This window comes from Plectropomus leopardus, chromosome 2 (assembly GCF_008729295.1).
Source record: "Plectropomus leopardus isolate mb chromosome 2, YSFRI_Pleo_2.0, whole genome shotgun sequence".
NCBI classification, from domain to species: domain Eukaryota; kingdom Metazoa; phylum Chordata; class Actinopteri; order Perciformes; family Serranidae; genus Plectropomus; species Plectropomus leopardus.
In genome coordinates this window covers 8,866,313-8,882,555 of record NC_056464.1, presented here as the reverse complement: position 1 = coordinate 8,882,555, position 16,243 = coordinate 8,866,313, and the positions used below count along the sequence as shown (strand labels likewise).

The window sequence follows — 16,243 nt, the reverse complement described above, 5'->3', positions numbered from 1 at the left end:
TTTTTTGACTTCCATACTCATAGCATTTGTTTTAATCCCTGCTCATCAAAATGCTCATTCACATGGTAATGGCGGGCAGACATCTGCACATGAAGCACACAGCAGAGGGAATACGCTTACATGGCTCTGCTTCAAATACATTTACAGAGTGACTGACTTGTGCTATATTTACAATGTTGTACATCATAATGATATAAAGCTCCAATAATAACTGCTATATAACACCACCATACTATCTCATGGTATGAAGGATAATCTATGGATTTATCACAAATTCATATTTATAGCACTAGCAGTCTGAAGGTGGAAGGTTTACACAGTGCTGGCATCCCATTGGTGAAATTGGTGTAAAAAGGTTAACTGTAAAATTGTACATGATAGAGGGTTAAACAAGACACTGAAACTTTAGGGTTCCTGTTCTGTCATGACACTGACCTCTGACCTTCCTGTAGAGACAACAAAGTGGAAATTATTATTTCGACTGCATTGAGCAATCACAAATTGTACTATTAAACTTCAGTTATTTGCACTTTCATACAGTTGAGGAAGTCACAAGAGACAGATTTTAAAAAAGAACAGACAAAATTGAAGCAGCAGTGGCCAAGATATCTTGATCTTTAGTCCCTGATTTGGATTAAGATCCAAAAACATCAGATCCTACATTTCCCATAATGCAACCAACATAAACTTTATGTGTAAAATACTCTTTACTGTAATGGCCAAATAAATATCTTCTACAATGGTCACTAATGTTTATGTATGCTTCCAATAAACATTAAAAATAAACCAGTTTTAAGTTTTTAATTGTTGTTTGGGAATGCATGACAATTTTTTTTTTTTTGAATATTTACATAGATATTTTTAAAAAGTTGACTGTATCAAACTACTGCCCTGGAGAATATACCTCTTACATAATAAAGTAATAACATACATAAAACATTCACATTACAAACAATATTAGGATAATATAAAATACTTGTAAATTATATAAACAAATTTTATACTTCATATTTTAATTGCATTTTAAAATTGGCTTGAGTACAGTATCCTAAATGTGCAATTTACTTTGGAACTCCACAGTGGTGAAGTCTTTCATCCTCATACAAATAAAACTCCATATTTCAATTGTTCTGTTCGTCCCAGCGATTTTTTCTAATATTATTAATATTTAAACCAGTACCTGTATTCATTATGATAACAACATTCAGCACAAAGCAATGATCTTTTTGGCTAGTAAAGCTTAAATGTAGCTGAATATGACAAAATCAAAACTGGTGATGAATAAAACAATGTTTTTTGCTATACAAACAAATTAATATGCTTGATATGTGCACACTCAGAGGTCAAGTGATATCCGAAAGTGCTGTGCTCTTTTGGCCAGTTCCTTTGCAAACTCTTGAGCCTCGTGCAGAGCTTGCGCATCCGGGAAGTGCAACGCCGCCTTCTTGGTGGCCACCGCCAGCTGCTTTAGGAGAGCACACAGGTGGTTGCTCTTACACAGAAGGCTCTGGGTTGACCCGCCAAGTTGGGCCTCCTTGCACAGGGTGTCCACCAGTCTCTGGCCCACCATGATCACCAGCTTACTTTGCGAGATGAATTTCTCTGGTGGCTGGCCATCCTGAAGGCTGCCCACAAAACCCCCAATGGCCTTCTGGAGAGCACCAAAGTAAAGCCGGCAGTGCTCTGACAAGGAGGAGGATCTATGTTCTTCTGTGCCACTGCCAGACTCAGAGGAGTGACGTTTGTTATTAACCTAAACAGAAATGGAACAAAGAAGGTGAACCTGGCCATATGTTACGTCTTCCGGACTACAGCATTTTCCTGTCTTTCTGACTACGAGGAAATTCTTAAATTCTGGATAGCGACATCGTAGAGAGATATAAAAAAGTCAAGTTTTCTCAGAGGCAAAGGTGTTTTCATGCTAATTAAGTAATAACACATCCCTTGTGTTATAGGAGATACTCACATTGGCATTTTTAGAGACTGCTGTGACATTTTCTTTTGGATCCTTTTCCACTTCCTTCTGCTGCTTTTCAAAATCATTCTTAGTCTGTGGAAAAGTCAAAAGCAAATGAATTAGTATGCAAGTTACATTATTAAATATGCTTTGTGTTTCCCTTGGTTAATAGCTCATTATGCAGTTAAATAGCAAAAAGCTTTCACCTGTAGCTCTACATAATCGTTGTCATCCTCCACTAAGTCCCCTCCTTGTTCACTTCCATTGGGACTTTTCTTTGTCTCTGGTTGACCTATGGTGTTGAGAGGATCTGGATCTTTCTGAGGGGCTCTAAACAGAAGCTTACCATTCGCATTGATGATGGACACCAGGCGCTTGACATCCTCTGGAACAGTGCGTGCCACCATAACAAAGCGCTCCAGTAGGTCAGGTGTCTGGGCCTGCCCAGGGTCCTGACAGAGTGTATTAAGGGGCCAGCCAGCCATGTTCAGAGCACTTACTGTTTGTTGTAGGATCACACCTGAATCTTCTATGATAGATAGCTGTTTATAGAGCCTTGTCTGAAGGTTGCCATCGGTCAAACGACGGGCATTTCCCTTAATGTCCAGGGTAAAGTTTAGGAAGCACATCAGAGAACATGCAATCCCCTCTGCTGCTTCTTTGATCTCCATCAGGTGTTTCTCCAGATGTTCTTTGCTCCTCCAGTGACTGCTGACAAACTCCATTAGACGGGGAACAGCCCTGCAAACGGACTCCTGCAGGTCCAAAAGTCTGCGGCAGGCCTCGTCCTGGCTAAGCGTCACTTCTCGCAGAGGCTCAGGAGAGGATGAACTCAGAGCCAGAGAGTCACAGGAGCTCGTGGAGGAGCTGGAGGCCGTGCTGATTCTTTGACTGTCTGTTGAAGAGAGACGTAGGGTTCTGTCTCGCTCATCTTCCTCCTGCACCAGTGAGTCCCCACTTCCAGTAAGGTCATGGAAAGACGAACAAGCCAGAAAGTTCCTCATTCGTTGCAGACGCACTCTTTTGAGTTCATGAGCTTTGCTTGAGTCACCCCTGCACTCTAGGGGTATGTGATCACTGGAGGGAGCACTGCCAACTTGAGTAAGGGGTTCCTCCTTGGGTGGAACCGCATATACCAGCTCCTCTGTAAGCTTCTGAGTTGGAGGCTTGTCATAAATTGGGACCCTTGGCAGCACTTTGGGTGGACTTGGGCTGGGTTTTGGTATATCATAAAGCGAGGGACTTGGAGTGCCTCTTTGAATGAGCCAAGCACGTGTTGGAAGAGTGTCATAAAGTTCCCTGCAAATGGGTTTTGAGGGCATGGTATCATAGGGTGGACTTTGTTTCTCTGGACCCACTGGAACATCATAAATCCACTCAGGCTTGCAGGGGTTGGGGAGGGTGCTGTATCCACCAATCACTTTCTGGGCTTCTGTAGATGAGGGAATAGGGATGTCATAGTTTGGGTCCTGAGGCAAAGGTGGTGGAACTGCATAGACCTGTGCACAAGAGCAAAGTTGACAATATCACAGTCATGCAAAAGGACTTTAGACTGCTTCTCAAAGAAAACACATAAAAGTTGCCTTGCTTGATGAATTCCTCTTAATGTCTGAGGCTTACATAAGTGTCTCCTGGACTGCTGCACCTTAAACTCTCAGAGTGGTCAAATCTTTTCTCCAGCTCAGAAAGTGGAATCAGTGAGTTTTTTCGAGGCACGTGTCTTGGAGTTGTTGATGCCTGCAAACAGTAGATCACAATGACAGTGAAGATATCAGATTTGTACCCACTTAAGTGGAAGGATATCTTCAGATAGGCACTGCATTTGATGTATTTTGTCATGCATATTTTCAGGAACTCACAGTGAAAACAGAAGCTCGTCTTGCTTGGATTGGAACATCGTAAACCTCCCCTGTTGGACTGGGCACCATGCTGAAGTCTGAAGTCTGCAGAGGGAACAGACAAGCTGTAATATTGGATTTGACTGGTTAACACTTCGCACTGTTTTGATCAAAGCTGCATTGACCTCATTGACCTCTGCATCAACACATTTATGGGGACAGTGTTTGCTCTGAAGCTTGTTGAGTGCTGGAGAACCCCATTATGCATGCACTTTGCCAATTAACGCAGCTCTGTAATAGAAACCATGCTGCTCACTGAATGTTAGGTGGCTACTGCAGAGGGTAACAGGACGCCCCTGGAGCAGGAGAGGAAATGGTGAACATGTGGGTTTATCCCTCCCCACCTTCTGCAGCGCAGGCACCCATACAGACACTTCTATCCTTCTGGGGTCCCTGGCGGCATGAGCTGCTGTTTGCAGTTAAAAGTGTCTGAAGTCTGTGTCTGTTGGTCTTTTATAGGTCTATAAAGACCGCAGTGCTGCATGCCTGTCCCATGGAGAGGCCCCTAGTCCCCATCTGTAAGCTCTTTTGCCAGCAGGGGTTTCACAGCATTGCATTTCTGCAAGTCTACCTCTCTAATCATGAAGGTGAACACTTTCCAAAGTAAGGGACCATCTTTGACCTCAGAGAAATTGACAAACGGACATCTACATTGAGGTTTTATCTCTTTTCCACATAAATTCAATACTTAGGAAAAAAAAACTATGTTTACCTTGTTTCCCCCAAGTCCTTCTGTGCTGTGCCTAAGTGCTGGCGGGACTGGAATTTTTGATGCTGATAAAGGAGTGTGCGGGACCTTGTAGATCATGTCCATGCGTTCGTATGCTGGGCTGCTGGAGGGTCGGGGTACACTAGGGATCTGGTAGATATTTTGTGCACTGTCATCAGTTTCAGCATCAGTTAATTTGCATTTTTCTGTGTCATGGTTTAATGAGCCCGCATTGGTTCCAGTTTGTGGTAAAAGCTGCAGTCTATTTGCAGGAGCCAGACCATGCCGTCCATAAAGAGAACACATCCACCATCCGCTGGTGCCGGCCACGTTCTGATTCAGCACCATGACGATGTCCCCTTTTCGGAAAGCCAGCTCATCTGCACACTCTGCGGTGTTGTCATACAGAGCCTTCGCAAGTTTGTTCTAAAATAAAAGAGAGAAAATGGAAATAAAGATGAGAATGTAAAACATACCTGTTGGGGGATACTGTATGCCAGATTTAAATGAAAATAGTTGACCCAAAGACAACCTCCATGCGTGTCGTTCCTTGGTCCGTTTCTCTATTGAAATTTGCAATGTACAGATCCAAGTTTTAACTTCAAACTGAATGTAATGCATTTCTTCTTTTGCTGCTATAGACCTATGACAACATTTCCTTCTGCAAAATGTTGCGACAAGTTGCACGTCTGGGGCATCATCAGATACACAAGGAACAATTGCAAAAGTCATTTTCTGAATCACAGTTAAAGAAACAGTTGTCACAAAGTTACTCTTTCCCATATTGTTAGAGGGATTGTGAAACATCAACAAAACTAAGTAGAGCTATTTTTGTTCTGAATGTGACATCTACGCATCTTTGCTCTGTATTTTCACTTCCTATTTGAGCTTTTCTGCATCGACATAAATGGAAAACAAGTTTCTTCTTCCTCTTGCACACTTGAAAGCATCCTATCTTATAGCAAAATACACTGACTTGTAAATCAAACCTCAATTTTCTCTACATGTACATATCCTCACTGTCACTATAACTGCCTCGCTCTTTTCTGTATATGGAGAAATCAGACTGGGCTACATGAAACACCACAAGCACTGTTGGTAACAACTATACATGCAATGACTACAAACACTGATGTGAGACAGCTTCCTTTAATGCATTGTCACCACGCTTGCTGTGGTGACTGTATTTGTGCAAACTGTGAGAAACAAGCTGTTTATGGTGAAATGTGCTAAACCAAAACCACTAAGCAGAGCTGTGTTCACAGCCAGCAGCTTGTGGTTTGACTGACTATGCACACAGAGAAAAGTGGATTTTTTAAATTCACATCAGAAACATGTACGTATGTTCAGGTTACTTTGGTTAAAAAGTTACTTAAATAATAGGTTTCAATATGTAAAAAAAAAAATAATAATACTGAATCAAATATTAGAAGAGTAATGTGTGGTGTTCCACAAGGTGTAGTATAAGGACCTAAGTTATTTTTACTTAATTTAAATAATGTTTTTACAGTGTCCAATTTGTAACATTTGCAGATGATATAAATTCATGTTGTTCAGGTGAGGACATGAAAGAGTTATTAAAAAACAGTAGAAAGGAAATTAATCACATTATAAAAATGTTTTGATGTTAGTAAGTTATCACTAAATGAAAATAAAACAAAATTTATATTGTCTGGTGGCATTAGGGCTAATTGTGAAATCAAACTAAATTTAAATGTTGTTGAGATTGAAAGTGTATATGAGACAAAATGTTTAGGGGTGATTATAGATACACATTTTTTCACATATCATATTATATTATATTATATTAATACATTAGATTTCATGGAAATGATCTAAATCTGTCACTGTTCTTTATAAAACAATGGGCGCTACTGAGTATGAAATGTGTTTATATACTGTAAAGCTTACTTGTAATATCATATATGTCTTACTGTGCTTAAATTTGGGGAAATTCATATAAATCAAATCTTGACCCTGTAACTAAACTTCAGAAAAAAAGCCCCTAAGATAATATGTACATAAAGCTGGCTATTATGTATCTAATGATTTTATACAGGATCCTACACCTTAACATTTGTAGACATTGTATATTTGAAAACATTGGAAATACTATCCTGACAAGTTACCAACTGCAATGTTACTGTGTCACTATGTTGTCTTATCTTTTTTCGTGGTTGGAAAATTCCTCTGTCTTTTAGTCAGACTTCAAGATTGTGACTAACAGAGCTGCGACATTACAGCCAGGGACAGTTCAATGTGATGCACAATACAGGTTTCAACCTTGATAAACTTAAGATGTTTGTAATAAAACTGGAATGCAAACAAACTGTGACTGTGGAATTTGGGTCATTGAGAGGATACGCCTTTCCAGCATTTGCTTGTGGTGCAAAAGAGTCCATATGTACTGAACAAAAATTGCTCCATTTTCCACAGGTTTAAGTAAAAAATTCTAAAACTTTTAATATACTTCTCTCAGATTATAGCCACATATTTCTTAAAATCTGTGTTAGTGAGTACTTCTTGATTTACCAGGATAAATCATCCATATGACAGGTATCGCATATCAAGATGAGGTGTGCTTTGGAATAGTCACAATAAAAAGCCTTCTCTGAAATGTGCAGTTTGATCACAACACAATGTCACAAATAACGTAAGTTTTGAGGGAGTGTGCTGTTTGCATGCTGACTGCTAGAATGTCCACTAGAGCTGTTGCCCATGAACTGAATGTTAATTTTGTAAAATGCTGCTTCCATAAATTTGGCAGCACATCTAACTAGCCTCACAATTGCAGACCATGTGTAAAAATACCAGCTCAGTACCTCTACATCCAGCATCTTCACCTGCAAGATTTGTGCAAAAACCATCAGTACTGTCTCAGGGAAGCTCATCTGAACGCTCAGCATCCTTATCAGAGTCTTGATCTGACAGCACTTCATCATTATTAACAACTTCAGCAATTGTGAGGTTGGTTGGATGTATTGCCAAATTGATGGAAAAGGCACTGGAAGATGTCTTAAAGTAGCAAAATGAACATTCAGGTCACAGGCAGTGGCTCTAGTGGACATACATGTAGACATGCATGTAGTCAGCATGCCAGTGGTGCTCTTCATTAAAACCTGACATGGACCAGGTAGCACACACAGATCTTTGGGATAAAGTTGACAAATCTTAATTTCATGCCATTTAAAACAGTAAAATAAGCAGTAAAACTCTCAGTACTAAAACTGATGTAGAAATACTCCTACATACAGAAGTATTATCAGCAAAATATCCTCTCAAAAATAAAAATACCCATTTTGCTCCATAGCCTCTTGTCAGCCTAGCCTGTATAGTGTATTATTTAATTATTATTGCTAATTCATTAGCAATAAGAATTTTAATGTTGTAGGTGCACGCAAGCTCATTTGAACTTCTTTAAATTTAGCAATTTGAATGTTCAAGCAACTGTAACTGTCAAATAGATGCAGTGGAGTAAAAGCTACAATATTTCCATCTTAAACATAGTGAAAAACAAGCATATAAAAGCAACAACTAAAAAAAGAAATACTCAAGTGCAGTGCAAGAACATCAAATAACACTTAAGTTCTTGAGTAAAGGTACTTGCTTTCTTTCTACAGCAGTGACATGAGAGATGCAAGTGCAAGACACTATAGTAATAATGGTACAGACGGTCCCTGAACAAAACACACACCCCGACACACACACCACCCTCAGCTGATATGTGAGTTATGTGTGTGTGTGTGTCTGCTGGCCCTGCCCTCTCTCTGAGGGTGAATCCTCTGCAACAAAGAGTCCATTCACCATCCGAGCCTAACACACTCAGCACCTGTTGGGATGCAGGCCTGTGGAGCACACTGACCGCAGCAGACTATGCCCCCCCCCCCCCCCCCCCCCCCCCCCCCCCCCACACACACACACACATACGCACACACACAGACCAAGCCTCAGCAAACTCCTTAATCCTCCAGGTCATGCTACAGACATGCAAGTGAAATACATGGGGTCAAATGACAGTCAGCAACCGTACCACCAAGATTTATGTTGGTGGAGCTACTTTCTCTTCGAATCGTCAGTGAACACTATCTTAACATAACATAAGCAGCTGACTGGTTTCATGATCATCACGACAGACTCCACATCATGATAAGATGGGTTAGGGTTAGGGTTAGGGTTAGGGTTAACCCTAACCCGTACGTAAAAAACTCTTCAGAGGGCCACAGATGCCATTTAAACCACAGCCGGTCATGTGACCTGATTAGTGATACTTTGTCCAAACTATGTACCCACTAAATTCAGGTCACTCGTCCCCCGCCTCTTGCTGTGTTTACTCGTGTGTCCCTGGTTCAGTGTCTGCGTGTTGATCACTGAGTACAGTAACAAAGTCAGATTCAGCTGTGACTCTTTTGGATTCCTGCACACGCCTGCTTGTGCAGATCAGCCACTCTGACAGCTGGCCTTCAGCACTTTAACTGCACAGCTGTCTCTGCCTTTCCCGTCTCTCCACTCCATCCTGTTCACAAATTAACATCGGACCTCCACACGCAACGCAAGAAATGGTTTCAAAAGGTCAGGATAGGAGCTACTGTCCAGGCAATAAGTCACACCAGGCCAAATCACTTCAATACACAATGCTGGAAGTGAAGTGAAACACTGTTTTCATGACAATTCTAATTTTCACTTGCTGTTATATGTCAACAACAAACAACAACATGAAGGGCTGCAACTGCTGCTTATTTCCATGATTGATTCATCTGTTTAATTAACTAATTTATTGTTTAGTCGAAAATATGAAATTGTGAAAAATGCTCATCAAAGCTTTCCAAACTGTGATAAAATCACTTTTTAGTTTTTATTTTCATTTCTATTTCCAGTTTCTATTTTCCTACTAAGGCTTAAAGCAATGATTGATTATCAAAACATTTTTTAAGAGACTCACTGAAAGGCTGTTTGTTCTCTGCATTTATAGTCAAGGTGATTGTTTCTGGTATTTAAAGGGATAGTTCACTACAAAATCCAAAATACATATTTTTACTGTTAACTTGTTGTGCTATTTATCGATCTTGATTGTTTTGGTGTGAGTTGCCGAGTGTTGGAGAATAGTGTGGAATTATATGGCACTTGGCGTGTGGTGCTCAAAACACTAAAGAAATACATTAGAAAAAGTCAACAGCGATCTCTCTTTCCAGAAATCATTACCTGGTTACTCAACATAATCTACAGACCTTGTTTGAGCAGTTTCATGTAGGATTTTGTTTTTACATGAACCATGCCGGCCAACAGTAACCGCACTTCTAATTCAACTTGCACCACTTATCCAGCTAATGTTACAGCTTAACAAGGAGGATGCTATTAATGTAAGAGCCTCTCATCCACGAGAAGTAGTGGACTTCCTTCTGCACTTCTTATAAACTGTATAATTCATAAAATAAGGAAATTATCCTGCAGCCACTGACGTGCATTAATCAGGTATTTTGTAACTGCACTAAAGGATGGAAACCCCCTGTGTCAAGGACTAATGCTGTTGGGTAATTGCAAACTTTTTTTTCTATATAATCAGACAGCACCTGTAGAGACACACTATTAAGTCATCATAATAAGAGCATCCAGTCCCAGAGAGCCATTGGAACAGGAACAGGAACCAGTGTAGGAAGTGGTTCCCAGTGTGCGAATGACACCCTCCTGATTCACTTTGACCTTTTGCCCCTTGACAGCCCGGGCACGACCCCAGGGTCAGGTCAGCACCTCATCCATTATACTGTCAGACACATGCCAGGCCCAGCACAACACCCACGGTGGCGGTGAACAAATCTGTCACGCACAACTAAAAGTTCACTCAAATTAAGAAAAATGTTCGTTTTCCCAGACAGAGTGGCGGGAGCAGGGTGTTCAAGATGAGGCAGGGCACATAGCTGAGATAATCCCTTTTCTTAAATTTGGACAGGAAGTCAGCTTGTAAATATGACATATTAGACTTTCCCACAGTATCTTAGATTCAGAAATGGGGGCAGGGAGAGAGATGAGAAGGAGAGACTGGGACAGACAGACAAACAGAGAGAAAAACACTAGGAGAGAGACGTGGTATCCCTGTAAATTATTTTTTGACATGTTGGAAATTCGTCCCTGGTCGAATTTTATCATCTTAAATGATCCTCAGATGTGCTTCATGGAAAATCACCTTTATCATCTCATTCTCCAATCCAGACACATCCAAAAGGAGGCTGAGGAGAGTGATTCAGACTGCGTGGCAGTGACATTGACTCGCTACAGCTGCCCTGGTATTTCCTGTATGGGAACTGGTGAGAACTATGTCAAAATCTCATAAACAAACGCACACAGACTTGATGAAACTTCCAAGGACCATTTAGTGGACATTCCACAAAGACAGCTAATCTTCTTAGTATAATATAAGACAGAAAAAATAGCAACAAGACTTAAAATCTTTCAAAACTAAACAAAAAGGCCTTTTTAAAGATGACTGAACTGATGTCATCTCTAATAGATTATTTGCTCTTATGTGAATGCAGATCTCAGGATTTGCTTTGCTCTCATCTGTTGATTTATTGGACTGTAAAAAAGTCCATTTGGCTTATGGCAACTAATGCTGTGCTCACACTGCCAGTGATACAGTAACAGGGTACAAACAGGTACATGCAAACCGGTGGTAAGGCACTACAAACTGGCGGCCAACATGTCGCCGTGGATGGCTGTGACGCGCAACAAACCAAAGTTGAGCTAGCTTCTTCTTTTTTCAGCGTCCTTATAATGTGGCGAAACCTTAAGCAATCATATGGTTTGTTTCAAGCTGTGGTACTGTGTTACGTAGCTTAGTTATCTGATACTATGCTAGCTTTATGTCTAATGACATTGATCATTTTTGACCAAACACAAAGTAAAGATGACATTTACTCAAGGTACATTGTTGCAAGTAGCAAGCCTGTGACAACATGCGAACCTTGTGGTTATTCTGGTATACCTTCACTTGGTATGAATGCTTTCTTATTGTGTCTAATGTTAGCTAATGTTAGCAAACCTTAAACTCTAGCTGCGTAACTGAACAATGTCGGTTAAATGAACTCAGGACTCTTTGTTACTAATGCTATTGTCTTTTAAATTTTTATTAGAAAAGTAAGAATTTAACAGCTTAATGCTCACTTTAACATGTGATCAAAGGAAGACAGTGAGATGGAATTAAATGCTGTGGTTGAAAGCTTAAGTTGACCTTTGAGTTTACATTATTTTGTTATATACAAACAGATACTGCAGTTGTGTGAGTACAGTAAGTCTTGTTAATGAATGCGATGTTAAAGAAAAATGTAACTACTTTCAACAAATGGTGAAGAAGATCAGAGTCGCGGCGCAGCTATTTCAAGGTTTTTAGAGAAGTATGACAAATGGAAAGCAAATAGCTGCTTTATTTCAATGTTTGATTATGGCTACTAGACTACAGGTTTGACAGTGAATAGTCTTATCTTAAACTGTAGCTAATAACAAACAGAATAAGAAGAAATGCTGTAGGATGGACTGGAGTAAACAGGAAGTTTCTATTCGGTGGCAGGAACTTATCTCACTGCTCACACTCTGCATTTATTTATACTCACACTTCCTCAGACTCATCTCTGCCTTTTGTCAAAATGAATATGTTCACAGTGTGACCACTTTGATACTTTACTTGTTAACTACTGGTTTGGCCTTTTTCCCTGCACGGACATAAACAATGTTTTACCTATTGTGAATGTAATGGTGCTACATTAAACATTTAAGGCTGACTACTTTCTTTTTGAGGGAATACTATAATATTGCTAAACATGCAGAGAAGTTTGGGCATTTCCTTCCAGCCTATAAACTGCTTTTAATTTTATGTGAAACATAATCAGATTTGAAGATAATCTGAAGGATTACTTAAAGGTACCCTATGGAATTTTTAAGAACCATGGAGCAATGTTTTGATAAGTACAACTCAAAGTTTTTTTTAGTGAGTTTGTACTCTCAAATGAAATACTTAGTATATTACTGGAAGAACATTTGAGGCACTGCCAATGATTTTCACTATTGAAACATGCACTACATTTCTCAACATTTCTTGCATCTTTTCACATGGGCCATGGCAATGCCGTAATAAATGGGGCTAAGGGACAGTCCAGCAGATGGTGGTAAAAAAAAAAAGCCAAACACCATAAAAGAAAAAAAAGAAGATGGGACAAGGCCGGATGTATGTGTACAGACATTTCTTTTCTTTTTTTGTTTTTGCAGGAACGTGTCAGGTGGTGTTTTTCTCTGGTGCCAATTTTCTTTCTTAAACAAGTTGAAGATGAAAATATGTCATCGGAGGAGTCTTGAGATTGGTTCGCTTGCTCCACATCAAAGCATCTTCCGCCAAACCGATGTAACCGTTTACGTGCTTGTCTCTGCAATGTTATTGCTTTCATTTACTACAGACATACTGGCATTTTCCCTGAAATGTTATGAGATCTTGAGGTTGAAGATTTGGCAATGCAGATTTTCCTGAACATTGATCCCTGCTCCTTTTGACATATAGCAGGCAGACAATGCTCTTGAGTATTTCAGGGATAGACGGCATTTATGAAACAGGCTTAATACGTAGCTGCAGGTTATAAAAACCACAACAATGAGCTCAAAAACACCATAAATCTGCTTGGTGCAAATGGGAACTGCAGTCATGAGCTAATTTTCTGTAGGTTTGCATCTGCAAATGACACCTTTCACATTAGTGATGTTAAAATACTGATGAGAGCAGCTTTAAAAAGATGGCTGATAAGTCTCAGTTCTGCTTTTCACCTAAACCTCCCACTAAAGCCAAAGCAACACCCTCCTCATCTGAATAGGCATTCAGGGAATTGCTTGTGGAAAGCCCCAGATGTGTTGCAACTTATTGCTGTGTATTATTTATCAATCCGTGTGTTATTACCTTAGAAACTGCTCGATCCAAGTCTCTATTGATCACTCAGTTAATTTCGTTTTCATACTCTGGTGAGTTTATTCAGGAGCCTATAGCCCGGTTGGCACAAATCCTAACAGCATGAACGATGAGGGCTTCTCAATCCTGAGGTAGAGTTATAATCCTCAGCAGTTAATCACACAGACAGTGGCTGGATAACACACAGGACAGATGGAGAATTCAACTTATCTGAACTTCCTTGAGTGGGATGTGAAGAGGATGCTGCCACTTCTCCATGCCAGCCTCCCGCTGTGTAAGCCCTCATGACTGACTACTGCTCTCAGATGACAAAAACAGACAGACAGCTTCGTTGCACGAGGCGTCCCAAAATAGCTCTCAATGAGCTAAAATGGACATAAATTCCAGTATGAAATAACCTTATAGAACGGAAATGAGATTGCTCAAACTGACTCTTAGTCATCAGCCAATCTAGTCATATTTTTTGTAAAGCAGGGATGAATAAGATGAGCTCAGTTACAAATTTGCTTTGCATGGGAAAATGTCAAGATGATGCATATCCTTTCCCTCTACTGTGAGCTACAGACAAGACCTGGACCAGGATGATTATGCTTTACTATAACATCAATCATGTGGAGACTTTTTAAACATTTTCCACCCAAGGACCCCCAAACCAAACAATGACTGAGCTGGTGAACCTCAGTTAAGTGTAACGATACTGTGCACAGTGCCAGACCTAGCAGATTTAGCGCCCTAAGCAAGCTTTCTTTGGTACCCCCCCACACTCCACCCCCACCCCCCAGTTAATGAGAAATCAACTCAACTAACAAACAATAAGAATAAATAAACAACAAAAGATTACGGTATGCTCAATTGTAGCAAATTTTTCCTTCTTATATCTTTTTTTTTTTTTTTTTTTGTACTGTGCTCCTGGTGGCTTTTGCCTTTTTTATTTTCTTTATACTCTAATACTACAGAATAGGGTTGTCAATCACCAGAGGCCCCACGATACGATTTTCACAATAGGTTAAGTTAAAATATCATATTATTGCTATTGTAAAAGTTTTGCTAAATGCCTAGTAATGCAATGCAGGGGTGCCCTATGTTGGGCATAGCCACTGGTTGTGCAGATATTCCGCATTTTTAGATATGAAATAAATTCAGAATTATCAAGCAAAACTAGTCTTAGCAAAGATAAAGAAACTGTGGAAGAAGAGTCAGACATTCTTTGAGTCTCTTTTGCTAAATGTAATGTTTTTCCCATCTGCTGCTGGCTACCTTACAGTCCCACTTAGTCACTCAGGGGGTCCTTTAACAAACGCTGACTTATAGAAACACAATACTGCAATTATATGCATTGATCATTTCTTGTTCAAGCTACAAACAGCATCAGAAAAAAAGTCCAACAATAGTTCATCTAACTCAAAAGTCAACACCATTTTCTGCAACATGCAGGCCAACGAGTAAAAGTCCAGCTGAGGTTAAAGAGGCATCAAGATGTAAAGAGAAGTTTCAACAACAGGCGAGTACCAACCAGACACCAAAAGCTTCACTCACCACATCCACCCCAAATAAAAAGTACACACAGCAGCACATGTGCAGAGGGTTTTGGAGATCAGAAACCAACATGCAGGCAGTTTGATCAGCTGTTGCTAGGATGTGCAATTGACACACTTCTTGGGTTTTATGACCAAACATCATAAGGACGTACAGATTCACATATAATGTCCCAATGATGTATTCCTGAGCAGCCTGAGTTGATAATCTCACTTCTAAAGGCTTGTGTGTTAATGAGGCTCATAAAGTTTCACTCTCAGCTCTGTGTCAGGATCTCTCAGGTTACAGCAGCCTACAGTGGAACAGGTCAGAGGGGCTGTGTGTAGAAATAGGCGGTAGCTGACACCGCAAAGTTAAAGTGAAATCCAAGCAGGTGGTCTACAGGGGCATTCCTCTGGCAAGCAAGCGCACACCACAGAGAACATACATCACAGCTTGCATCCAAAAATGATATTAACAGTCATTCAAAATAGCTGAATTGTAATAAAAACTGTAGTTTTATCAAAAGCAGCTGCAGCACTCACCATGTTTGTTATTCAGTGGTGTTCAGTGTCCACACAAATGAGAAATAAATCCGTCCACAGAGGGTCAGTATTTCAGTGAATCATCTCACCCATGAGTGTGTGTGCTCAGGGATTTACTCCTCGTCTGCGTCTCAAGCATATTGTCTGAGCTGTCACTGAGAGCCACACTGTTGTACACCCTGGGCGGAGTAACAGAGCACCATGTCATTGACAGAGCTGCTCTCCTGCAGCCCCATTGGCCAGAGAGACACCCCCCTTTTCTGCAGCTACCCCACCTCACCACTATTTTTTTCACTCAGCTTCATGCCACTCTGTGCTCTTTCCTCTCATCTTACTGATAAGCAGAAGTCATTTGTCACTAGCTTACTTTTCCAACTAGCTGAGGGAATTTTTGTCATCTCTTATTATTTTGCTTCCTCTTTTCTTCTAAGTCTGACACTCCTCAGTATGCATGACAAATTTATAGGGCAGGTTTGGGGGTGGTGGGGGGGTAGTTTGTTTGAAGCAGAAATTCTTGTGGCTTTTCTCATTGTTGTCTGGACAACACAGACAGCAGCGTCTGGGAGAGTTAGGTGGGGGGTTGGGGAATGTAGAGGAGTGATAGGGGCACAGTGACCTTTCAATGTGAGGGTGCAAGCTGGAGTTGAAGAGAAAATTGGGAGCTTTGATATCTGTGGCTCT

The 16,243-nt window shown here is 40.5% G+C and overlaps 1 protein-coding gene across 2 annotated transcripts; it reads right to left on the bottom strand.

Annotated features, from left to right (window-relative positions):
• Nucleotides 1-15,685, bottom strand: cass4 (Cas scaffold protein family member 4). 2 transcript variants are annotated; one of them, XM_042505729.1, is made up of 7 exons: nt 15,563-15,685; nt 4,568-4,990; nt 3,817-3,900; nt 3,578-3,694; nt 2,164-3,456; nt 1,967-2,050; nt 1-1,753 (listed from the first exon to the last, which is right to left on the bottom strand). In XM_042505729.1, the coding sequence occupies exons 1-7, from the start codon at nt 15,563-15,565 to the stop codon at nt 1,337-1,339; spliced, it is 2,421 nt and encodes an 806-aa protein (XP_042361663.1). In that variant the 5' UTR covers nt 15,566-15,685; the 3' UTR covers nt 1-1,336. The 2 variants fall into 2 exon arrangements, with proteins under 2 accessions (XP_042361663.1, XP_042361655.1); XM_042505721.1 differs by lacking the exon at nt 15,563-15,685 and adding an exon at nt 5,097-5,312.
• Nucleotides 15,686-16,243: the final 558 nt, after the last annotated feature.